We start from the raw sequence: 27,001 nt of genomic DNA on the forward strand, positions 1-27,001 counted from the left end.
TATTCCCAGTAGTAATGTATGGCTGTGAGAGCTGGACCATAAGGAAGGCCGAGCACAGAAGAATAGATGCTTTTGAACTGTGCTGCTGGAGAAGACTCTTGAGAGTCCCTTGGACTGCAAGAAGACCAAATCAGTCAGTCCTAAGGGAAGTCAACCCATACTGTTCCCTGGAAGGTCAGATGCTGAAGCTGAAGCTCAAATACATTGGCCATCAAATGAGAAGGGAGCACTCACTGGAGAAGACCCTGATGCTGGGAAAGACAGAAGGCAAAAGAAGAAGGGGACGGCAAAAGATGAGATGGCAGGACAGTGTTACTGATGTAACTAACACGAATTTGAGCAGACTTCCGAGGATGGTGGTAGACAGGAGGGCCTGGTGTGATTTGGTCCATGGGGTCGCAAAGAGTTGGAATCAACTGTGCGACTGAACAACAACAGATGGCTTCCAGCTCACCACCCTCCATAGGTACTCCATAGGTAAGTTAGTTGCTGACCAAGGTACTAAACTGTGGGCAATGGACCAACAGAAGAGGTCCTCAATACAGGATGCACCCTGCCTCTTTACTGCTTTGCTCCAGTAGAGGGCGCCTCACACCATCCCATTGAAATACAGAAAAGAAGCTCACTCCAAAAGAGGGACGGTCATATGCAAAAATTGTCTTCCGTGAAGAAATTTCCAGCTAATGCCAGTTAGATATATTGGTATCTTCAGCACCAGAAATTACACTAAGGGGGGGAAATTTCATAAGCCTAGGTGTGCACGGAGTATCTGATGAGGCGAAGCATTGGATTTCTTAAAGGACACCTTGAAGACTTTGTTAAAAGCTAGACTGGGGCGGGGGTAGGTGGGTGGGGTGGATGGTCTCAGTGCAATCCTACCCAGAGTTGCGCCCTTCTAAATCCACTCAAAGGAATGGGTCTAGAAGGCTGAAACTCTGTTTAGGATTACGCTGCAGGGCCCATTCAATTTAATCTGCCTGTATATGCATGTGATGCAGTACAAGCCCCATTTCACCTTACACATCTGCAGCTTTTAGTAATACTTGTATTAAAAACTCCACTGCCACTGGCCTCTTTTTTTTTTTTTTAGCTGATCACAATGTTGTTGATTAAGAAACCTGATTGACCAGCGGACCAAACCCAGCAGGGCTCAGAAAATAAAGATTTTCCTCACCACCCCACCCCCCTTCTGCCCAGCTGCTCAGTTTCGGAGATCAAAAGATGATTTGGGTAAATCTCCCCTGTCCCCTGCCTCCTCCCCTCATTTTCGTCCTGAAAAGCCACGCCGTAAGAGGCCTACTTTCACAGTGGGTGTGGATCGGCCGGACACAGATTCATAGAAAGAAGCTGATTTAGACGCCCCATTAAGCTAATGTGTAGCATCTGTAAAGTCCAGTAAGCAGCCAGAAAGTTAATCCGCACAACCCTATTTTCACGAGAAGGGGATGAGGTGCTATTATTTGGGATCTGAAGTATCCCTGGAAAGGTTTTCTCAGGGCTCAAACAGCAGCTTCATTCTCCTCAGCTGACCTAACGTTTCTCCGTACATTTCCTTCCATACTTCCTCCATAAAATGACAGCACAGTGGTTGCCCACTCTTAGCATCTGAAAGAGTGGTTCCACACACACAAAAAAAGCTTATGCTGGAATAAAACTGTATTAAGTCTTTAAGGCACCGCAAGACTCCTGTTTATTCCCCCCCCCCCCTGCACCAAAGAATTCCTATCCACAAAGAAAACTTAGCACAAAAGGGGAAAAGCTTGCAATCCTTGTGTCCATTAGATACTTTCCCTCAGTTTTTGTACAGGGACATCGGCTCCCACCATCAGCCTTAAGGGGAACAGCCCCAACATAAAATTACCACCTCAGTGAGAACAAGACCAACATTGTGTGGTAGTGCCACAATAACTACCACAGTGCCCACTAGGGCTGCCAATCCCCAGGTGGGGGCAGGGGATCCCCAAATTTGGAGGCCCTCCCCCCACTTCAGGGTCATCAGAAAGCAGCGGGGAGGGAAATGTCCGCCGGGCATTCCATTATTCCCTGTGGAGACCAATTCCCATAGGATAGAAAGGAAAATTGATCTGTGGGTAGCTGGGGCGGCTGTTTTTTGAGGTAGAGGCACCAATTTTTCAGCAAAGCATCTGGTGCCTCTCCTAACCGCCCCACCCCTAAGTTTCAAAAAGAATGGACCAGCGGGTTCAATTCTACGAGCCCCAAAAGAATGATGCCCCTATCCTTCATTATTCCAAATGGAGGGAAGGCATTTAAAAGGAGAGCGGTTCCTTTGAATGTGATGGCCAGAACTCCCGTCCGTGTTCGAATGTGCTTGTCAAACCTTTTCTCCTGGCTCCGCCCCCAACGTCTCCTGGCTCCACCTCCAAAATCCCCAGATCGACACAAGGAAAGGTACTAGCGGGCCCCTGATCTTGAACAAAAATTAAAGAGCGGGGACTTTACTACCTAGCAAGGCACTGAGATTATCATGGAAAGGTGCACCGCAGCCATACCTTCTTGGACTCACCGGCAATCTGCCCCTGTGGCCACCCCGTAGGGTTATCCAGTCCCCCTGACCACATACGGTGGATGGGAGGTGGGGAAGGGCTACCGGATCCAGGATGGGAAATACTTGGAGATTTGGCAGTGGAGCCTGAGGAGTACAGCAACCTCAGTAGGATACAATGCCACAGAGTCTACACTTAAAATCATTCATTTTCTCCAAGGGAACTGATTTCTGTAGTCTGGAGATGAGCTGTAATTCCAGGGGATCCCCAAAAGTCCCACCAGGAGGCTAGCATCCCTACCACACAGGGATGAAATCTCCCCCTTTCTGGAAATGGAAACCAATGAGCAACATTTCCCCACAGCAAACAGCTTTGCCTCTGCCTTCTCGGAGCCTGGGAGGCACTGCCTTGACATTTCTAGCAAGCGCTCCCTCGGAAGCTGCTGCTTTTGTCTGAGGAGGAGGACACTTGGCTTGCAACCCCCCAATGTTTTGTGGAACCACTCAGTGTCTGTGTTTATTCCAGCAGCCATTTTGTGACTGGCCAACCCTCCTTCCGTCAGTCATTTTGTGATAGCTCCAATTACCTTTTCTTAATCTTGCAAAAGCGCCACCAAAGTCAACAAGGTTGGGGACCCAACATATTGAAAGTATCTGGTTTCTGGGCCCTGAGTGGATTATACAAATTCAACTGGTGTTGCTTGCAGAAACACCTCCATTGGGAATTCCTAACTGTTACAACAGATTTATTTGATACCTTTTTTTTTTGTATTTCCTTTTCTCCCCAAATAAAAAAAAATTGCTATTAAAAGTCAAGGATATATGTACGGGTACATATAATTTGACCTTGTTGCACGGAAATACCTTCTTCAGTCTGTTCTGGGTTAATTAGAATTAATACAATTTGATGAGATTATTCCAGTCTAAAATAAATTTACGGTTTTCTTTGTTTTTGTGGGGGAGAAGACACACTGGGGACTTAAGTCACATTTTCTTTCCCTCTTTTAAACCACTAGGTTGAGCATCTCACTGCACTGTTTCATACAGGGTTCCCAGCCTCCCCTTGGGGTCAGGGGTTCCCCTGCTTTGGAGACCCCCAATCCACCGGCACGGAGCTGGCTGGCAGGGAAATCCCTGCCCCCAAAAAGCTCTATCAGCGCCTGGCACAACGATGTCACCCAGAAGTGACATCATTGCACTGGGCATGTCACGCAGGGGACGCTCTAGCCTCTGGTTAAAAAACTTTATGGTGTCATAGAGTTTTTACTCCACATGCTGCGGCATCCTGTGTGACACGCCCAGTCTGATGATATCACTCCCAAATCGTCCTCCTGACACTGCGATGCGTGTGCGAGAAAACTTTCCCCTGCCGGAGCCAGGTAATACTGGCAACTCTAGTTACAGAACAATTAGAGAGGAGATTTTGAAACGGTGTTCCAGGGACACTTGCTGATTCCCCTGAAAGTTTTATGGGGTTTCTCAGTGAGAAGGCCACTTAATCCCAACTCTCCCTGGCTCAGCGACAGGCTCTCCAACTTTGATGGATTCCAATTTCAACCATCTCTGCTTCAACCATCCAGCTGCAGCTCCCAAACCTCAGCCAGATTTTCAGGGGCAGAGTTGTCAATCAACAGATATAACCAGGCCTCGGATTCAGTGGGAGCTCACAGGAGCACAGCTCCTGAACCTTTCTGAGCATTCCACCTGCTCCTTCTGAGAGCTCCACCTCCTTGTCCATTGAATAGTATGTGCAGCTGCGTAACAATCCCTGGATGAGCTCCACCACCTGTTTTTCTACAAAACGACCCCTGGATATAACTATCAATATTTGAACACATGACATATTAATGACAAGTGAGTAGCGACTTTTTAGAGATTTGGAAACGTCTATAGGAACTTTTGTCTAGATCTGCCAACACCACTGTTGTATTTTTTACTGATTCCTCACTAGCAGTTGCTCTGCCCCGGGCTTCTGTTTTCCCTGGCTCAAGCAATCAATTCCCCACCAGCTGCTGCACTGGCACATTCTGATCTGCGGCTCCCTCCAATTTCCCTCGCAGCTTCCTGCTCTTGTTTTTTAGAGTTCCAGAAGCTGCAAGGGAAATTGGAGGGAGCCGTGGATCAAAATGCATCTGTGCAGCAACTGGAGGGGAAAGTAGAGCAACTGCTCATGAGTAATCAGTCTTTGTCTCCACTTTATGTATACTTTTTTTTCCTTTTAAAAAACACTAGTTGCTGGATTTTGAGTTTTCTCCTTTTGCTGGGTTTTTCCTGTTTTTTTTTTAAAAAAGAAATAAATAAACAAAAAATAAGTCCCCTCTGCCCAATTACCAAATGCTGGACATTGACAATAACACAATTAGGGGAGGGATGGTGGCTCAGTGGTAGAGCATCTGCTTGGGAAGCAGAAGGTCCCAGGTTCAACCCCCGGCATCTCCAACTAAAAAAGGATCCAGGCAAGTAGGTGTGAAAAACCTCAGCTTGAGACCCTGGAGAGCCGCTGCCAGTCTGAGTAGACAATACTGACTTTGATGGACCAAGGGTCTGATTCAGTATAAGGCAGCTTCATATGTTCAATAGCCTCACTATCTGAGGACAAGAATGCTGTGCTTAGGGAACTATAAACATGTCAGAGAAATTAAACTCTTCTATTTCAACTCCATCTCAAGAAAAAAACACAGTGCGGATGCAATCTTAAATTCGTGTTTTGGAATCCAGAGAATCTCCATTGTCTCATTTTCAAAGCTTGTTCGACGTCCTCATGGCTGATCAAGTCAATCTCAGCAAAAATACCTCAAAGGGAATCCCAAAGGATATGGGGTTCCACTCCAATACACTAAAAGTCCCTTATTATTTATTAAGTCTTGCCTAATATCACTACCACCATGTTCCTCATCCCAGCCACTGGAAACGGCACCCCATTCTTCCCCACATGCAAAATTAGCTCCAGAAAGAAAATAGTCAAAATGGTCACATTTATGCAAAGAAAAAGAGAGAGGGGAAACAACCCAAAGACCAGAATCAAGAACCTGAAGGGTTAATGTACAACTTCAGGGCCAAAAAATGAAAGCAAAAAATAAAATAAAATCATACGTATATTTTTGTTTATGATTTTATTTTATATTTTGCTTTCATTTTTTGGCCCTGAAGTTGTATATTAACCTTCCAGGTTCTTGATTCCAGTTTTTGGGTTAAGTCTCTTTCCCCTCTCTCTTTTTCCTTGGCTATATATCGGGGACAGTAGCTAGTACACATGTTTATGCAAAAACAGGCGCATTGGTGTAAGTGTCCTTGATCGGAATGCATTATGTTAATCATTCCAGAATCAGTCATTTTATCGGAGAATATGAACACTCAGCAAATGAATTATCGTGTGCTTCTTGTATGGTGCGCAGACCGGCAGGAAAAGGGGGGGGGCAGGGCTCAGCTGATAATGATGTCGCTTCTTTCCTCCCCGTCACCTCCTCCCTGGGGACCAGAAAATCTGGGCCAGCTCCTGCCCAGATCACAGCCCCCCCCCCCACATTCCCTTTCCACATCCTTTGACAAGTGCGGCTTCTCTGAAACCGTTGCCATGGCAATGTCGCTGTCCCACCGGGCTAGAAACCTTACAGAGGACCAACTGTTAGTTAATCCCCCGAAGGGCAGGGGAAAGGGGGAGGGGGTGCGAAGATTATAGGGATGGGGGGGGTGGGGAAGAGACCACCTGAGCTCTTAACGCCCTTAAGAAAAAAAGTCATATTGCATTTGGCTGCCTGGACTCTGATGCTGCGGCCCGCTTCTCAGATAAACAGCAAGGACAAACACTGGGTACTCTCTTTACACCTATTATGGGAATTCCATTGCTAGGCTAGTAGTCCTCCCTTGACCTATCCAAAAAAGTTGATGTAAGGATAGAATTGGCAGGGTGGGGGCGCAATCTATGCTGCCCTGAACTCTGGGGAAATGTCAGATACAAGCTAGAATCATGGGAGATAGAACAGTCTGAATCCAAACCAAATCTCTTCCTGCAATATTTTCCAAATGCTTGGGTAGTGGGTAAGTGTGTGGACTCTCATCTGGGAGAACCGGGTTTGATTCCCCACTCTTCCACTTACAGCTGCTGGAATGGCCTTGGGTCAGCCATAGCTCTGGCAGAGGTTGTCCTTGAAAGGGCAGCTGCTGTGAGAGCCCTCTCAGCCCCACCCACCTCACAGGGTGTCTGTTGTGGGGGGAGAAGATATAGGAGATTGTAAGCTGCTCTGAGTCTCTGATTCAGAGAGAAGGGCGGGGTATAAATCTGCCCCCACCTCACAGGGTGTCTGTTGTGAGGGGAGAAGATATAGGAGACTGTAAGCTGCTCTGAGTCTCTGATTCAGAGAGAAGGGCGGGGTATAAATCTACAGTCGTTTTCTTCTTCTTTCTCCTCCCTTCTTTCCTTTAACCAACACACGTCACGTCTACACGCTGTCCATTGTTGCACTAGGCTAAGGCTGCCAACTCCAGGTTGGGAAACAGAGACGGATTAACAATTAGATGAAGTAGGCACTGGCCTATAGTCCCCCACGCCTTCAGGGGCCCCGGGCTGGCTTTCACCCTAGTTTCCCCCCTGCTTGCAGCCCTCCCAGCCTGCACGCCCAGCCAGCAACTGAGCTGCTCTTTGCTTGACTTGCCTGGTGCGGCGGCTGCTGGTGTCATCACCATGTTTGCCTCTCTCTGCCTCTCCCCCGCAGCTTTGTCAAAGGGGCTTTTGAGAAGGTGCTTGCAGGCTGCAGTGGGGGACACGGGTTGCGGGCCAGACACTCTGACTCTTTGCAAGCGGGTCCCAAGATTTTGACTGCCTAGGGGCCTCCGCAGGGTTTAATCCGGCGCTGTTGGGAAATTCCTGGAGAATTTGGGACTGGAGCTTGGGAAGGGAGGGGTTTGGAAACAGCAGGGACCTGAGTGGGGTAGTGCCGTAGAGACCACCCTCCAGAGCAGTCATGTTCTGCAGAGAAACTGATCTCTGTCTACTGAAAATACAGTTAGTTGTAAATCCAGGAGATCTCTAGGCCCCACCTGACAGTTGGTAAAAACAGATTTTCCTGTATGGACAAGATAATCCAGCAGTCAAGGACTTCCCCAGGTATCAGGAAAGCACCAAATCCAACAATGTACAGCTACCAATACCACTGAAAGACGATGTAGATATTTTTATGTTACTGTTATTCCTCAGCCACTAAAGTACAGTAGATAAACGTATCTAAGAATCAGTAGATAAATGAACGATAGATCATTCAAGGTAGAGCCTGTTTCTGTGTCCTGACACAATAAGCACACTTAGATTTGCTTTGGGAGTCTGTATAGACCAGTACCGTTTTCGCACACATCGTACCTCGCAGTCACAATCCTGTTCCCTCCGCAGCGTCCGGTCGGATTTCCCACCATCTGCGCCGGAGTTACAGGAAGTGCCGCAGCTTCTGCGTAGCAAATGTAAACTGGGTTTTAGCGGTTTACGTTTGCTATGCAAAAGCCGTGGCACTTCCTGTAACTCCGGTGCAGATGGTGCGAAATCCGACCGGATGCTGCGGAGGGAACAGGATTGTGACTGCGAGGTTAGCTGTGTGCGAAAACGGTCCAGGAGTAGACAAACTTGCTTAATGTAAGAGCCAAGAGAAGGACAGGGGAGGGAGGGAGGAAGGAAAATAGATGGGGAAGGGAGGAGGGAGGGAGAGGTGAAAAGAAAGCAACTTTAACTTTAAATGCCTTCTCCAAGCTGGCTGCCAGGGTGGTGGGGGCTTCGAGAGCATGTCCAGATCTCGTCGGGCTATTTGGGTGTGATTCCCCCACCCCCAGACTCTATTGAGTAAATTTATAAAAGCATATTTTTCTGCCTACCGGGGAGAGTCCACTGAGTAAGTAAAGACTCCTAATTTGTCTGTGGGCACATCTTTTTATTTCTTTTTTGCTTCTTTTGTGATCGTAACAGAGGCCAGCCGCTTTACTAAGAAGGATTGATGGCCATGAGTCATACGGTCACCGCTTAAAAGCTTCCTGTATGGTGCCGTGTAATCCAGGGTCATTTGCAGCCTTTCACAGGGACATAAAACCCTTATTTTGGCACCCAGGATCACTTAAGTAATTTTCACCACTGCTCTCCTCCATTAGGGGACACCGGGGAAGGCGCTTTTCTTGCCTGTTTCCCATTCCTTCCTTCTGCTGTAACATCTCCTGCCGTAATTTAAAAGGCGTTAAGAAGGTTTTGTTCATTGGGTTAGAGACGTGAGTAAAACGTCTCGTCGGATTTTAATAAGGGTGCACAATGAATCTAACGGGCAGGCTGTACATTGGGAAAACGAAACAGGTTGGATGTTGGGAATTCCATGAAGGAACCACACTTGGTTTTAAAAAGGCCGTTGCCAAAGACCCCAGTTTGGACTGGAACTGTGAAATGGAGGGGGGTGGGGAGAGATTTAAGTGTTCCCCTGGTGCCCTTTTCCTTGCCCTCAAACAGCCCTGCTTGCTTCCTCGTTTGGTCAGTTGTGTCAGTCTCAATCAGGATCCATGTTTCCTCTAAGCTGAGTTAAATGTGAGCTGGCTCGCAGGATTTTTAGCCTCCGGCTCACACATTTTTGTCTTAGATCAGGAAAGATGACCCCAGCGCACAATAATTTATGAACATATACGAACATACGAAGCTGCCTTCTACTGAATCAGACCCTCGGTCCATCAAAGTCAGTATTGTCTTCTCAGACTGGCAGCAGCTCTCCAGAGTCTCAAGCTGAGGTCTTTCACGCCTGTTTGCCTGGACCCTTTTTAGTTGGAGATGCCGGGGATTGAACCTGGGACCTTCTGCTTACCAAGACTAGGTGAACCTTAGTCTGATCTGGAGAAGGAGGCGGAGGAAGAGGAGCCTTCCTCACACCACAACAGACACCCTGTGAGGTATGTGGGGCTGAGAGAGATGCTCTACCACTGAGCCACCATCCCTTCCCTTAGACATATATGAACATATGAAGCTGCCTTATACTGAATCAGACCCTTGGTCCATCAAAGTCAGTATTGTCTACTCAGACCGGCAGCGGCTCTCCAGGGTCTCAAGCTGAGGTTTTTCTCACCTATTTGCCTGGACCCTTTTCGTTGGAGATGCCGGGGATTGAACCTGGGACCTTCTGCTTCCCAAGCAGATGCTCTACCGCTGAGCCACCGTCCCTCACAACTGTAATGCCAGTAGCTCACAAAGCAGAAGTTTTTTTTTCTCACAAGACTCCACAGCTTAGAGGGAGTATTAATTAGGATCCGTACAAGGACCTGTTTGTTTTGCCCCCGTAAAGGAGCTAGCCAGTTCCGCAGGGCCGTTTCAGGTTGGGACAAATGGCGGAGTGGGTTCAGCATTCCCTGGATGGATGGGAGAGCTGCCAGGGCCTCTGGCTTCTGGCGGGGCCGTCTGTACTCGACTCCCCACTCACGTGTCTCCTCTGATCTCTGTACTCCTGCCCTTCCACGACCTGTTTATGAAGCTTTGCCACCTGTGCTTCCAGCTGTGTGTGCTGCCCAACGCTGCTGGAGAAGGGCATACGGGTGGCACGCAAACATCAGTGTTCCTGTTGGCCATGACAGTGCCACTCCCAGCTGTGCCTACCACCAGCACCATTGGGGAAGGGGCATGCTGGCAGTGTGGGCATCTGTGCCCCACAGGTGGACACGGGAAGGATGTCAGTGGGTGGGCTAGAGAGGGGTTAGTAGTGGGCATTGGAGCCTCTGGGCCCCTCGAAGCTTGAAACCAGCCCTGGATGTAGGAGTGAAGGCTTCCGCCATCTTCCCGCCCATGCTGTGATCCCAGTCGAAATGAGGATCCAATGCACCTGATTTTAAATGGGGGGGGGGGGGGATTTAGCATATAAGCTTATTAACAGATCTCCCGGGACAAGAGGTCCAATTTGGTCCTTTGATCATATATATACTTGGATGTGAGGGCGACCTGGCTGCGACATGGTTGATTTGGCTGATCTGGCTGGCTAGGCGGGTGTCCTCTACTTTCCTTATCCCTCCATGTAAGTCCCTTCCAAGTCCCTTGTATGCTCTGTGGAAGAGGACAACCATCCCAGATAGAAAGAGTGTACTGTTCTTCGGTCCAGGGTATATGCAGGGCATTTTTTTGTAGCAGGAATTTCTTTGCATATTAGGCCACCTAATTGGGGAATCGATTACTTATTTATTTATTTAGACTATTTATATTCCGCCCTATCCCCAAAAGGGCTCAGTGCAGATAGTAACATTATGGAAAGGAAAGGTCCTCTGCACAAGCACCAGTCGTTTCCGACTCTGGGGTGACGTTGCTTTCACAACATTTTCACGGCAGACTTTTTTACTGGGTGGTTTGCCATTGCCTTCCCCAGTCACCTACACTTTCCTCCCAGCAAGCTGGGTACTCATTTTAGTGACCTCGGAAGGATGGAAGGCTGAGTCAACCTGAGCTGGCTACCTGAAATCAGCTTCCGCTGGGATCGAACTCAGGTCGTGAGCAGAGCGTAGGATGGCAGTACTGCAGCTTTAACACTCTGCGCCACGGGGCTCTATTTATAGCATTATAAAACAGTATAAGTAACAATTAAAACATACCATATCAATAAAACAATACAATTTGATCATAAACAGTTACAGGTGGTAGATGAGCTGGGCACATGTTACATAGATTAAGAATCTGGCACAGTAAAGAGGTAGTTTAATATTACAGCAGAGATGGTACCGCAGCATAGGGCCAGCTGATGGAAGGAACACCCAATTAGAGAGTAGGACGCCTGCTGCCTCAGCTAAAGGCCTGGCAGAATAGCTCCATTTTACAGGCCCTATGAAAAGGTAACAGTTCAGTGAGAGCCCAGATCTCCAAGGGGAGCTGATTCTACCAGGCTGGGGCCAAGGCCGAAAAGGCCGTGGCCCTAGGTGAGGCTAGAGAGATGTCTTTCGGGCCAGGGACGGTCAGTAGATGTTGTGTGCCGGATCATATTGCTCTCCGGGGCATATATGGGGAGATGCAGTCCCGTAGGTATGTCGGTCCCAGGCTGTGAGGCTTTAAAAGTCAATACTAAACCTTGCAACGGATCCGGTACTCAACCGGTAACCCATGCAGTTGACGCAGCGCTGGCCGGATGTGTGCCTGGCTAGGCACTGTTATCAACAGCCACGCTGCTGCATTTTGCACCGGCTGAAGTTTCCACATCAGTCTCAAGGGAAAGCCTACGTAGAGCGAGTTACAGTAATCCAACCTGGAAGTTCAGCCGGGGAAAGCAGAAACCCGGAGCTGGAATCGGTGCAAGTTTGTTTTTTTTTAAAAAAGTTCTTCTTACCAGCTTCTCTATATTGACCAGTCCGTCGACCAAAGTTTTGCTGGCTTCGTGCAAAAAGGTCAGGTCTGAGAGTAAGAAAAGGGGGGGAAAAATGAGGTAAGAGAGAAGGATTGGAAGGCTAGCGATCCCTGAATTTCTACTAGCAGTAGAAAAGAGCAAGAGTCGCGTAGCACCTTACAGACTAACAAAATTTGTGGCAGGGTGTGAGCTTTGGTGAGTCGTGTGACTCGCAAAAAAGCTCACACCCTGCCACAAATTTTTGATAGTCTTTAAGGTGCTACTCGACTCTTGCTCTCTTCTACAGCTAAACACAAATTTACATGGCTCCCCATCTAGATGACTTTCTACTAAGAAAGGTTCCTGGTCAATATCTGTAGCCTTTGGCCTGTAAGCCTTTTCCCTTAATCCCAGAGCTGATTGTGTTTATTCACTGGTAAGGAAAAAAGGCATTGCTACCAACACTCCGGGGCAAATCCTTTCTTCTTATTACCAGCAAGCAAAATTTCTTCATTACAGTGAAGGGCTTATGAATAGTAAGGACCTGACCAATGATATGATGTTTTGAAAACACACTGCATGCCCAAACAGCTGTGCACCCGGGATCCAGTCAGGGAGGGTGAGGGTGCTCACAGCATTCTAAGGTGCATACTCATTTCTCACAGGGCTAGGTGTGTCGGGTCTTACTCACCACTGTGCCTAAAGTGAGAGGGAAACCTAGAAAATATCCAAGACTTTCCCTACTGTATATATTCCAACCAGGGCTTTTTTTGTAGAGGAACTCCTTTGCATCTTAGGCTTCACCCCCCCTGATGTAGCCAATCCTCCTGGAGCTTACAGTAGGCCCTGTACTAAGAGCCCTGTAAGGAATTCTAGCAGGACCTTCTTTGCATATTAGGCCACACAACCCTGATGTAGCCAATCCTCCTGGAGCTTACAGTAGGCCCTGTACTAAGAGCCCTGTAAGGAATTCTAGCAGGACCTCCTTTGCCTATTAGGCCACACCCCCTGATGTAGCCAATCCTCCTGGAGCTTACAGTAGGCCCTGTACGAAGAGTCCTGTAAGGAATTCTAGCAGGACCTCCTTTGCCTATTAGGCCACACACCCCTGATGTAGCCAATCCTCCTGGAGCTTACAGTTGGCCCTGTACAAAGAGCCCTGTAAGCTCATGGAAGATTGGCTACATCAGGGGTGTGTGGCCTAATATGCAAAGGAGTTCCTGCTACAAAAAAAGCCCTGATTGTGACTTTTTTGTTGTTCTCATGACAACAACATTGATGGCTGCTGCACTGCTGCAGGGGAAACGAGGAACCGAGATCAGTCTGGTTTTGAAAGTTCAGGTCTCGTTTGCCTGGAGTGAAATGGCTTTTGTATATGAAACACTATTAATTTGTTTTTTTTTCCTTTTCCTTTGTGGGTCTGTGCACGCACACATGTGCCTGGCTCATTTCTGGTGACTTCCTACTGGGCTTGGATGTTCAGAGAGGTGGCTTTTTTATTGCCTGCCTCAGCGTCCCAGCCCTGGTATTCCTTGGAGGTCTCCCATCCAAGTACTTGCCAGGGTCGGCCCTGCTTAGTTTCAGAGATTTGACAAGATCGGACTCGCCTGGGCTCTCCAGTCCAGTAGGAGACAATATTATTTTAAATGCTCTCTCCCCAGTTCAAATCCCACCCCCTTTCACAATCCTGACTTTTGCATTCAGTCTCAAAACCACAACATGGCTATGAAAGCAGAGACTAGCCTCTCTCCACCCTCTAGATCCAGGATGTACAAGAACAACGGTGCATGGAACGGACACCAGGACCGCAGTGGGTGTGGCTCACCTTTGAGGATGAGGGGCACGAAGGGGATGACTGGGGGTTTCATCCTAGAGAGGACTTCTCTATAGCTCTTATGATTCCGGCAGGGGTCCTGCAATAGGAAGGAAAAGTTAGCCTGCTCGAGGAGAGAACAGGAAATGTAAAAACAGAAGCAATAAAGGGGGCGGGGGTTAGCATTGCCAGATCCTCTTGGTCAGCAGTGGAAGATGGGGGGCGGGAAGTAAGGTGGTCAGATCCTGCCTGGGAAACTCCTGGAGAATGGAGCCTAGGGAGACCAGGGACATCAGTGGGTACAATCCCATAAAGCCCACCCTCCAAACAATGTTCCCTTTAAGCTATAGAGTTATGTGAGCAAAAATTCTACTTTGTGAGCTACTGGCATTAAAGTTTACTGCATAAATTAGAATCAAAGAATCATAGAGTTGGAAGGGACCTCTAGGGTCATCTAGGCCAACCCCCTGCACAATGCAGGAAACTCACAAACCCCTCCCCCTAAATTCACAGGATCTTCATTGCTGTCAGATGGCCATCTAGCCTCTGTTGAAAAACCTCCCTGGAAGGAGAGCCCACCACCTCCCGAGGAAGCCTGTTCCACTGAGGAACCCCTCGAACAGTCAGGAAGCTCTTCCTAAGGTTGAGCCGGAAACTCTTCTGATTTAATTTCAACCCATTGGTTCTGGTCCTACCTTCTGGGGCCACAGAAAACAATTCCACCCCATCCTCTATATGATAGCCCTTCAAGTACTTGAAGATGGTGTGTGGTCTCTCAGGTGTGTGGCCTCAGGGCTTTTTTTGTTGCACGAACTCCTTTGCATATTAGGCCACACACCCCAATGTAGCCAATCCTCCAAGAGCTTACAGGGCTCTTCATACAGGGCCAATTGTAAGCTCCAGGAGGATTGGCTACATCAGGGGTGTGTGGCCTAATATGCAAAGGAGCTCCTGCTCCAAAAAAAGCCCTGGCTTCCGAGATCTGAGGAGATCAGACTTGCCTGAGCTAACCGAGTCAGGGCAAAATTCCTTGAGGTTTTATGTCAACTCCAGAAGCCCGGCAGTCTACCTGCCTCGCTTGCTGTCTCGCACCACAGACCTGCTGGACACAAGGCCTGTAATCTCAGGGCTTTAGCAAGAGCGAGAAGCCTCTCTAGGGATCCCTAAACGGTGATTATATATAACCATTGGCTGGACTTTGACTCACAACAGATGCTCTCCTGCTGCAAAGAGGAGCCCTTCCTACGTCTTCCTGTTAATGTGTGAAACGAACCGCGGTCGTGGATAAGACAGCCTTCACCTTCCTTCTAAGGCAGCCTTCGTCTTCCTCCTCTCTTCCACTACGGAGCAATGAGTCACTTTCCTCTTTGTTTCCTTTAAATGTGCGAGTAGAGGACCCAGAGGGTTTATTTTCCCCCTGAAGGGGGGTGGAACACGGGAGCAGCGGCCATGGCTCAGCTGTTATGTAAACGGGGGAATTTCCAGCTCATCTCTTGTGTACTTAACCGTAACGTTACACCCGTTCTGTTTCAGGTGCTCACCGTGAGATTCTCGAATTTCCGGAACAGGTTCTTAAATTTGCCGGGAAGCTTCTGAAACAGCAAGCAAACCAAAGAAAAGTCAGCGGCAGAGGGAAAAGGTGCCGAACGCCACAAGGAATGGTTAAAAACAGCTACTGTGGTTCGGTCAACCTTGCTCAGTCGTCCACAGTCTTCAGTTTGGGTTATACAAACTCAGGTATGGGCAGGGCTTTTCTTGGAGCAGGAACTCCTTTGCATATTAGGCCACACACACCCTGATGTAGCCAATTCTCGTGGAATTCTCACTGCCTCAGACAGAAGAAAATAAGAGGAGCCATGTTGGGTCAGGCCAATGGCCCATCCAGGCCAACACTCTGTCACACAGTGGCCAAAACCCAGGTCCACTAGCAGGGCCAGAACTCCAGAAGCCCTCCCACTGTTGTCCCACAAGCACCAAGAATACGGAGCATCACTGCCCCAGACATGAGAACACAAGTGGAGCCATGATGGATCAAGCCAATGGCCCATCCAGGCCAACATTCTGTGTCACACAGCAGCCAAAACCCAGGTGCCATCAGGATGTTCACCAGCAGGGCCAGACGATTGAGCAAAACATTTCAAGCAGCGATTGCCACAGCACTGTGAGTCAGCCTAGGTGTTGGCTGTGTTTGGCCAACCCAGATGCGAAGTTTGTCTGAAGAGAAAGATGTCTTATGCAAGGACTTGCCTGATGACAACCACTGTCCTCGACACCCAAGGGAGTGGCAGGTTCAGCTCAGGGAAAAGGAAACCATCCCCAAAATGTACTTTAAATTATTGTAAACACAACTTTTCTAAACTATCAAAGATTTCAGGTTTTCACGGCTGGCATCATCATTAGGGTTTGGAGAATCTTTCGGGCTCAAGTGCCGTGTTCTACTGGAGAAAGTTTTTCTTCCAGACGTTTCGTTCTCAGCTTTCTAAACTACCTTTGAATTTACAAAAAAAAAAAAAGAGTATCCAACTGCCTTGCAGAAGTGTAAAACACAATACAACAGAACAGCAGAATATTAAGATAAATATAGATTAAGAACGTAAGAGGAGACCTGGTAGATCAGACCAACAGTCCATCTAGCCCAGCATATCCTGTCTCACACAGTTCCTCTGAAAGGCCAACAACAGGGCATGGAGGCCGAGGCCTTCATAAAAACATCAGAAGAGCCCTGCTGGATCAGACCAACGGTCCAGCATCCTGTCTCACACAGCGGCCGCTATACAATAGAACAAATATAGGAGTGACAGTTATAGCCAGGCCTCAGATTCACTGGGAGCTCACAGGAGCACAGCTCCTGAACTTTTCGGAGTTCCACCTCCTCCTTCTGAGAGTTCCACCTCCTTGTCCATTGAATAGTATGCGCAGCTGCATAACAATCCCTGGATGAGCTCCACTACCTATTTTGCTACAAAACAAGTCCTGGTTATAGCAATAGAAATAGGAAAACCCGACACTGAGCAATCAAATAATTATGAGTCCAACGCTGCAGTGTGTCTCAGCCCAAAAGTCCATATGAAGACCCCAGGTTTTATTTACTTTGTTTCAATTATTTCAATCTTCCACAGTGGTGTGGGCTATAACAAAATTGATGCATTACTACATATTTTCATACAGACATATATAAATAAATTAATATGCAGTATTTAAACATTATTTCAGAATACAATATATTTCAATACGATTCATGTATTCATTTATTTCTATATGTCTGTATGAAATTAATGAGTAATGTATCGATTTTGTTATAGCCCACACCCACTGTGGAAGATTGAAATAATTGAAACAAAGTAAATAAAACCTGGGGTCTTCGTATGGACTTTTGGGCTGAGACAGTGTAGGACTCATAATTATTTGACTGCCTAGTGTTGGGTTTTCCTATTTCTATTACACAGTGGCCAACCAGTTCCTCTGGAGGGCCAACAACAGGACATGGAGGCAGAGACCTTCATAAGAACATCAGGAGAGCTCTGCTGGATCAGACCAATGTCCAGCATCCTGTCTCCCACAGCGGCCAACCAGTTTCTCTGGAAGGCCGAGAACAGGGCAGAGAGGCTTCCCCTGATAAGAACATAAGTACAGCACTGCTGGATCAGCCAATAGTCCATCTAGTCCAACATCCTGTCTCCCACGGGGGCCAACCAGTTCCTCTGGCCAGTCCTCTGGCCAGTCCACAGCAGGGCATAGAGGCCGAGGTCTTTCCCTGATGTTGCCTCCAGGCTCTGGGATTCAGAGGCTCAGTGCCTCGGCATGTGGAGGTTTCCCTCAGCCACCATGGCTAGTAGCCATTGATAGACATTTCCATGATCCTATCTTATCAACCTGTCTATTCCTATGGCTATACTACATCCTCTGGCAGGACACTCAGACTCCCAGAGCAGCTTACAATCTTCTTCCCTTCCTCTCCCCACAACAGACACCCTGAGAGGTAGGTGAGGCTGAGAGAGCTCTCTGAGAACTGCCCTCAAGAGGACAGTTCTGAGAGAGTTATGACCGACCCAAGATCACACCAGCAGCGGCAGGTGGAGGAGGAGTGGGGGAAATGACACCTGTTTCTCCCAGATTAGAGTCTGTGCACTTAACCGCTACACCAAATGGCACTTGCATTGATATTCAGAAGCAAACTGGCCACTTGTGCTGCTGTCTGACAATATATATGAGCTCATGCTGGGATATAAGGGTGGGGGTGAGGGTCAATGCTCCCTCTAAGCTACAGAGCTTTGTGAGCAAAAATTCTACTTTGTGAGCTACTGACATTAAAGCGGTGAGCTATTGCATAAATGATTATGTTCCAGGGCCATTTTTCCTGAGCTAAGTCAAAAATGTGTGAGCTGGAGGCTAAAAATCTGGGAGCTAGCTCATGCTAACTCAGCTTAGAGGGAACACTGGTGGGGGTTCTCTGAGCTGAAGCTGATCCACAAGCTCAAAAATGCAGTGAAAAAGCTGCCATCCCACTGCGCTGAAGACAAGGCCCAAGCCAGTCCGCTGAAGTTCTGCCGTGCATCCACCAACGGGGTCACCCCCTCAGGACAGAATCACGCTCCTTCCAGAAGCAAAGAAGCGCCTTGTTTATTTCCTGGCTCAACGATGACCCAGTTTGATACCAGAGATTATGTGGAATTGTAGGGCAAGGCAAAACAAAGCAGCGGAGGGTGGGGGGGAATCTTTGACAGAAATTGTGCAGTCACATCTCCCCACAAACAGCTAATGTAGACAGGCTGAAAATATACGGTGAAAGAAAGAGGACCACAGACATGGGCATATGTGTTAACACAACTTACCTTCAATTTCTCTCACTATAATTCTTTCTAACTTATGCTATCTCCTTTCTCTTTTTATTTAAGCATTCCCTTTCATTTGGCTTGGGATGGAGCAAGGCATTATTCTTAGTTTAAGAGTCAAAAATTCTAGCCCAATTATCAGTTAATTTATCCTTAATAAGGTATTTATTTGTTTATCTATTGATTGATTGATTGTTAAACTGGACGTTATCTTAAACGCTAAATAAGATGTTCTACAATGTTATATATACCATATAGTACTTTATGCATAGTAGAATTTTGTTATATGTGGAATTAATCTACTTGATACTACTTCATCCAACAAAGTTCTGTATAACTTGGAATTTTTAAAATAAACTAATCATGTGTTTAAAAAAAGAAAAAAAGAAAATTTGATCCAAGTAACACACAAAAGCCTATGGATGACAGCTGCGTTCTCCCAAGCAGATCTGTGAATCTCCGGTTTGGCCTGGATTCTGAGAATGTTTGTTTCTCCCTTCCCCACCCCCCACCCCTCCTTAAAGGGTGTGTTTCTGGTTCTTAAAGTGTGCAGAGAGAAACCTAGAAGCTTCCTCATGACCTTCTCTTCCCACAAATATATAAATCATTAAAAAAAAAGGCATGAAACACAGATGCTGGGGGTTGGGGGGTGGGGAGTTACAAAATGTCTTGCCCCAGAATAGCATATCTGTGGTTTGCAGCTCAATTGTAAAAAAAAAATGTTCAGGTTCCTTGGGAAAACAGCCCCCACTGATTTCAATGGGATGTAACTCCTGGGACTTCCTTGTGTTTTGAGATCTTCATGGGAGCCTTAATAGTCAATCTTTATTGACTATTAGTTCAAATGCCAGCAGTTCAGCTACCTGGGGTGCATCATCTCCTCAGACGCCAAGATCGACAAGGAGATTGACAATAGGCTGGCAAAGGCAAACCATGCATTTGGCCGACTGCACAAAAGAGTGTGGAGCAACAAGCATCTGAAAAAAGGCACAAAGATCAATGTTTACAAAGCGGTTGTGATGACAACCCTCATCTACGGCTTCGAATCGTGGGTTTTATACTGTCATCACCTGCGCCTCCTTGAGCGCTTTCATCAGCGCTGCCTTCGCACCATCCTCAACATCTACTGGAGTGACTTTGTGACCAACACTGAAGTCCTCAAGCGGGCGGAGGTTACAAGCGTCGAGGCACTGCTGTTGAAGACACAGCTGCGCTGGGCAGGGCATGTTTCCAGGATGGAAAACCACCGCCTTCCCAAGATTGCCCTGTATGGCGAACTTTCCACCGGCCATCGAAATAGAGGGGCACCAAAGAAGAGGTACAAGGACTCCTTGAAGAAATCCATTGGTACCTGTTGCATCAACCATCACCAGTGGTCTGACCTAGCCTCAGATCACAAAGCATGGAGGCACACCATCCACCAGGCTGTCTCTTCCTTTGAGAACGCACGCACTTTCCACCAGCCATTGAAATAGAGGGGCACCAAAGAAGAGGTACAAGGACTCCTTGAAGAAATCCCTTGGTACCTGTCGCATCAACCATCACCAGTGGTCTGACCTAGCCTCAGATCGCAAAGCATGGAGGCACACCATCCACCAGGCTGTCTCTTCCTTTGAGAACGCACGCATAGCTGGTCTTGAGGACAAAAGGAGATTGAGGAAGAATCGCACTGCTACAGCACCAACCCCAAATCAGACTTTTCTCTGCAGCCACTGTGGCCAGACCTGCCTGTCCCGCATTGGTCTTGTCAGCCACCAGCGAGCCTGCAGCAGACGTGGACTACTGCACCTTTCTTAAATCTTCGTTCGCGAAGTCAAGCCGAGAGAGAGAGATTATTGAGTCAATGGCCAGTACAGACAGGAGCCTTGAGTGAGAGTTCCGCTTGATTTAGCAAGCTGCTGACTGACTTCTTCCCCCCTAGAATTCCCTACCTACAAAAGCTCATCTGGCTTGTTCTCTGAGCAAATTCCAATGGCGAGCTTTTAAGTGGGAACTATTACAGGTTCTCTAGCTTTGAGGAACTGGTTGTTTTCTTGTTTTTGTAGACACTTATCGCAGCGTTCTATATATCTGAAATAAAGGTCTATTGCTGGCCAAGTCCAGCTGTGGCTCAGTGGAAGAGTTTCTGGGTTTCAGTCCCCAGCATCTCCAGTTAAAAGGAGCAGTCAGGAGGTGGTGTGAAAGAATGCTACTTGAATGCCTGGATAGACACCTGCTACTGGCCTGAATAGACAACACTGTCCTTGACAGGCCAAGGATTGCAGAATTGAAACTGCCCAGTTGCAGAATCCAGACAGGTAGAGATTGCACACAAAACCTGCCCTTTGCTTAGACCAACAAAACAGCCTCCCCTTTCCTTAGAAATCCAGGTATTTTCCTACCTCCCAGGTGAGACGCAACCGGCTGACGGGTGCGTTGTTCAGTCCTATCACCACAGCATAGAAGGTCAACATGTCTTGATTCTGTTTGCACCTGCAGGGAGAAAAACAGGACGCTGCTCAGAACTGAAACAGGAAAAAGCTCTGACGTTAGAAGGCTCTGCAGATTTCACCACTCCCGCTGTTCCACCGAGAGCTTCCATCTCCCCCCACCCCCCAACAGAGGCTCTGTAACTTTCACCAACCATGTAGCAGACGGAAATTCAACAGGTGCAACTTTCCCCACCAGGCTGAAGCAGTGAGGGTGAAACTGCAACTAAGTTCTACTTCTGGCTATCATTCAGCTAGCCAAGGCACAGGACTCTTGCCCCCCATATGAACATGTGAAGCTGCCTTCTACTGAATCAGACCCTCGGTCCATCAAAGTCCGTATTGTCTACTCAGACTGGCAGCGGCTCTGCAGGGTCTCAAGCTGAGGTTTTTCACACCTTTTTGCCTGGACCCTTTTTTGGAGATGCCAGGAATTGAACCTGGGACCTTCTGCTTGCCAAGCAGGTGCTCTACCACTGAGCCACCATCCCTTCCCATGAACATATGAAGCTGCCTTCTACTGAATCAGACCCTGGGTCCATCAAAGTCAGTATTGTCTACTCAGACTGGCAGCAGCTCTCCAGGGTCTCAAGCTGAGGTTTTTCACACCTATTTGCCTGGGCCCTTTTTAGTTGGAGATGCCAGGGATTGAACCTGGGACCTTCTGCTTCCCAAGCAGATTCTCTACCACTGAGCCACCGTCCCTCCCTAACACTTATGAGGCTCTCCAGGGTCTCCAGCTAAGATTTTTCATGCCTATTTGCCTGGACCATTTTTAGTTGGGGATGCCGGGGATTGAACCTGGGACCTTCTGCTTCCCAAGCAGATGCTCTACCACTGACCCACTGTCCCTCCCTAACACTTATGAGGCTCTCCAGGGTCTCAAGCGGAGGTTTTTCACGCCTATTTGCCTGGACCCTTTTTTGGAGATGCCAGGGATTGAACCTGGGACCTTCTGCTTCCCAAGCAGATGCTCTACCACTGACCCACTGTCCCTCCCTAACACTTATGAGACTCTCCAGGGTCTCAAGCGGAGGTTTTTCACACCTATTTGCCTGGATCCTTTTTTGGAGATGCCAGGGATTGAACCTGGGACCTTCTGCTTCCCAAGCAGATGCTCTACCACTGACCCACTGTCCCTCCCTAACACTTATGAGGCTCTCCAGGGTCTCAAGCGGAGGTTTTTCACGCCTATTTGCCTGGACCCTTTTTTGGAGATGCCAGGGATTGAACCTGGGACCTTCTGCTTCCCAAGCAGATGCTCTACCACTGAGCCACCATCCCTCCCCCCCTAAAAAAAACCCCCTGTAAAGTCCCTAATGGGTACCATGTGAGTACCATGATGCCTGCCAAGTCCTTCTCCTGGCATTCACCAAGCTTTTCAGAAAGCGGGCAGGGCTTGTGTAAGGCAGGCTCTGTTATCAGCTGCTGTAATTTAAATGAACAACCAATAAAACACTCTGTAACTATTAAAACTAATTTAGTAAATAAGCACCACATGAAAACCTCTTATTGTTGTCTACTTATTTAGTGCACTGCATCAATCACACAGTCCTTATAGTACACCATACCATACCATACCAAACCTTTAATGGCATAATAGATTCAGATAAAAATACACAGAATATAAAAATTTAAACATTGGAGATAAAATCAAAATAAAACCGAGCTTACAGATACATTCAAACATGGTCAGAATTAAATTTAAGGATGTCAGCCAGAAATTTTGCCACAGCCTCACTAACCACCCCCTCAGTATCACTCAATAAATAATAACAGGGTGGCAGAATAGACAAATCTGGAGAAAAAGAAAGCTTGCCAAATAAATCTTTACGGAGGTTATGGTAAAAAGAACAATCAAGCAATATATGCTGGATTGAGTCAGGGGTATTCGCTCCACAGGAGCAAAGTCTGTCGGCTAAAGGGACTCGCTGATATCTCCCTTGTAAAACTTTGGAGGGAAACGCGTTTAGTCTGGCCAACATAAATGCCCTGCGATGACTTGGAGTGGTTAGGTCTGATAGATAATTGGGCATTTTGCCACAAAAAGCATAAAGACCTAAGGAAGCTGGAGAGCAAGTATAAGGGAGAGTTGGCCGTATAGTACACAATAGTACTATACACAATAGTATAGTACACAATAGTATAGTACACAATACCAAGTTTATACGACGTCCAATCCAAGAATCACACAACAACAAATTCCAGAGTTCAAAAAGATTCTCACTGAAGTCCACGCTACAATGTCACCACGAGTTGACTGCAGCAATCAGCTGTCTATCTTTTTCAGTGGAGACGAATGCGACAACATGCATCCCAGGTACGATTGCCGTGTTTCCATCCCAATCTTCTTCAAATCGCTAATTATTTATGTGGAACCGCTGCTCAAAACTGTTCAACATGCAACACTCAGTCGTCCCATCTGATGTTGCCATTTTCCATTAGCTGCAATAGCAGCAGCTGCTGCCACTAGAAGATCTTGGAGACTTGTAAGCATCCAGGTTCCTCCCTCAGGCTTTCCTTCCTTTTATCCCTCCCCTCTCTCTCTCTCTCTCTCTCTCTCTCTGTGTCCTGTCAGGCTTTCCTGGAGATCTCTCCAAATGCCCTTCCCCCTCAGGGAAACCAGTTGCTGACTATGGTTGGTAAAAAGTAAGAGTGGGCATGGCCTGCACGTGGGAGTAGGCCACTTAGGCGGCTGCCTAGAGTGCCGCCTGGCCTACAAAGCGCCACTAGGCACTCCCTCCCCACACACCACCCGGTGCCTCGCCGCCCCTTCTGCCTGCCTGTGACCTGGGCGGACGAAAGAGGTGGCGCAGCCTTGCTCCGAGGCTGCCTCCCCTGCGAGGAAAGGCAGCCTCAGAGCGAGGCAGAGGCACTGTGCCACCTCTTTCGCTTGCCCGAAACCAGGTGGACAAAAGAGGCAGCGCCGCAGTGACCCACCTCCCCACCATCTAAATACCCCCGCCAATCAGCTGATCAGTGAGGAGCTTGAAATGGGAGATGGGGAGGCAAATCTGCTGCTTTTCTGTTAGCTATTAGCCACAGCATATTGATGGAACTCTCTGTCTGGGACAAATGATGCTCTGTATTCTTGGTGCTTGGTGGGGGGGGGGGGACAGAGGGAGAGCTTCTAGTGCCCTGGCCCCACTGGTGGATGTCCTGATGGCACCTGGGGTTTTTTTTGGCCACTGTGTGACACAGAGTGTTGGACTGGATGGGCCATTGGCCTGATCCAACATAGCTTCTCTTCTGTTCTCATGTTTTGCCTAATTTAAAGATGACCCCATGGGTCACAGCGATGGGAGGCATGGATGGGGTGGCAGCCAAAACCCCAGCGCCGCCCCTGAGAGTAGGACTACAAAACAAAAAAACAGTAGAAGTAGGGATTTCCCTGTGCAGGGCTGCCGTCTGTCAAAGAAGGCAAGGGCCTCTTCACTTCTGCCTAGAGAACCAGTCTTCCTTTTGACACTAAACGGAAGGCAGATGAGCTCCTCTGCGAGCCAGACAGCTTTGTCTCGCTTCCAAATACGTTGCAGGGTCCTGTTCAGCTTCCCCACCCCAACCTCCCCTGCTGCAACGTCCTGCCCCGCCCCCCCCAGTTTTAAAGAAGCAGGCTGAGAAAGAGGTCAGAACAACAATGCGGCTGTCGCAGGTCATTTGAGGCAGGCTGGGTGACGGTGTCAAGGCTGCGACTTTGCTAGCTGCAAGTGCCAACAAGGGAAGGCAAGAGACTGCCTGCCCACGCTGGCAGGGCGGGGAGGGATGGGGGGGAGACAAGGAGATGTACCCTGCAGCTGAGCCAAGGGATGGGAATTTTTAAAAGCAGGGATTTCACAATGCTAGCTGGGTGCTGGGTGTCCTCAGAAGCTTCGCTTTCCCTGTTCTGCAAAAGAAGAGCCGGATTAACAATTAGGCCAAGAAGGCACTGGCCTATGACCCCCCTTGCCTTTAGGGGCCCCGGGCCAGCTTCCCCCTCATGTTTCCCCCCTGCTTGTGGCGCTCCCAGCCTGCACACAAGCCAGCAACTGAGCCGCTCTTTGCCCGACTGGCCTGGCGCGGCTGCTGCTGGCGTCGTCGCCAAGTTTGCCTCTCTCTGCCTCTCCCCTGCAGCTTTGTCAAAGGGGCTTGTGAGAAGGTTGCAGTGGGGGCCATGGGTGATGGGGTGGGCGCTCAGACTTTGAGATAATTTGCAAGGGGGCCCCCTAAGATTTCAACTGCCTAGGGGCCTCCACAGAGTTTGATCTGGCAGTGTGCAAAAGTGACAATGTCAGGGGAGATGCAGACAAGACACTGGCTAAAAAAAAAAAAAAGCTAGTTACCTAGCATACCTGTAATCGGGGCTTTTCTTTGTAGCAGGGACTCCTTTACATATTAGGCCACACCCTCCTGCTGCAGCCAATCCACCAAGAGCTTACAGTAGGCCCTTGCACTGAGCCCTGTAAGCTCTTGGTGGATTGGCTACATCAGGGGTGTGTGGCCTAATATGCAAAGGAACCCCTGCTAGAATTCTATCTCTGGACCCTGCACTAAGAGCCCTGTAAGCTCTTGGAGGATTGGCTACATCAGGGGTGTGTAGCCTAATATGCAAAGGAGCCCCTGCTAGAATTCTATCTCTGGACCCTGTACGAAGAGCCCTGTAAGCTCTTGGGGGATTGGCTACATCAGGGGTGTGTGGCCTAATATGCAAAGGAGTTCCTGCTTCAGAAAAAGCCCTGCCTGTAATCCCCGAATCCCAGACCTGCCCCATTTTTCTGAGGCTGCTGAAATCCAGGGAAGCTCAGGGGTAGTAAATCTGAACACCGAAGTGCTGAGATCCGGTTCAGCATTTTCAGGGCTTTTAACCTCCTCCTCAGGGTAGAGCAATGGCCCCCAACCTTTTTGGCACCAGGGACCAGTATCGCGGAAGACAATTTTTCCACGGACCAGTACGGGAGACAGCACCGGGGGGTTTGGCACCCCCGGCTGCCCCCGCTGACACCACATTCCTGCCCCCCATGGGGGGGTCTTTAAATGGGCAGGGAGACTGGGGCTGTTTCTGCCTCCCCTTCCTATTTAAAGACCCCTGTTGATCAGCTGATCAGTGGAGGTCTATAAATGAGGGGTAGGCTGAAGTCACGGAAGCACTGTCCCTTCTGACCCGGGCAGACATAAGAACGTAAGAGAAGCCATGTTAGATCAGGCCAATGGCCCATCCAGTCCAACCCTCTGTGTCACACAGTGGCAAAATTTTTTTGTGGCTAATAGCCACTGATGGACCTCTGCTCCATATTTTTATCTAAACCCCTCTTGAAGGTGGCTATGCTTGTGGCCGCCACCACCTCCTGTGGCAGTGAATTCCACATGTTAATCACCCTTTGGGCGAAGAAGGACTTCCTTTTATCCGTTTTAACCTGTCTGCTCAGCAATTTCATCGAACGCCCACGAGTTCTTGTATTGTGAGAAAGGGAGAAAAGTACTTCTTTCTCTACTTTCTCCATCCCATGCATTATCTTGTAAACCTCTATCATGTCACCCCGCAGTCGACGTTTCTCCAAGCTAAAGAGTCCCAAGCGTTTCAACCTTTCTTCATAGGGAAAGTGTCCCAGCCCTTTAATCATTCTAGTTGCCCTTTTCTGGACTTTCTCCAATGCTATAATATCCTTTTGGAGGTGCGGCGACCAGAACTGCACACAGTACTCCAAATGAGACCGCACCATCGATTTATACAGGGCGAAAGAGGCGACGTGGCCTCGCTTCGAGGCTGCCTCCCCTGCAAGGCCATGCCATCTCTTAAGTCCTGGGCTGCTCTACCTCACTTCGCAGCCCGGTTGTTACCAGGCCATGGACTGGTACTGGTCCATGGCTCAGTGGTTGAGGACCCCTGGGGTAGCGGATGGTATGAAATCTCAGTGTGAGATGCTAAATGTCAGGAGGACCAGCAATGTTTGCGTAGCGCATCCCAGCACCCTTCCCACCATTTTACGTTGTAAGCAGGGGTCATTTAATAAAAACAGAGGTGCTGGAGCTTATTAGCACAACCCGTTTGCATATGCCACACATCCCTGACATTACCAGAAGGTGTACTCAATTATACTAGCTCAGCA

At 48.4% G+C, this 27,001-nt stretch overlaps 1 protein-coding gene across 1 annotated transcript in view; it reads right to left on the minus strand.

Annotated features, from left to right (window-relative positions):
* RAPGEFL1 (Rap guanine nucleotide exchange factor like 1) overlaps positions 1-27,001 on the minus strand; it is a 131,261-nt gene that overhangs the window by 8,636 nt on the left and 95,624 nt on the right. Inside the window, exons 10-13 of the mRNA XM_060256189.1 lie at positions 20,832-20,922; positions 15,160-15,210; positions 13,631-13,718; positions 11,809-11,873 (exon numbers count right to left, since the gene is read on the minus strand). Of these exons, the coding sequence (XP_060112172.1) occupies positions 11,809-11,873; positions 13,631-13,718; positions 15,160-15,210; positions 20,832-20,922 (295 nt within the window). The remainder of the gene's footprint in view (positions 1-11,808; positions 11,874-13,630; positions 13,719-15,159; positions 15,211-20,831; positions 20,923-27,001) is intronic.

Source organism: Heteronotia binoei, chromosome 15 (assembly GCF_032191835.1).
Source record: "Heteronotia binoei isolate CCM8104 ecotype False Entrance Well chromosome 15, APGP_CSIRO_Hbin_v1, whole genome shotgun sequence".
NCBI classification, from domain to species: Eukaryota; Metazoa; Chordata; class Lepidosauria; order Squamata; family Gekkonidae; genus Heteronotia; species Heteronotia binoei.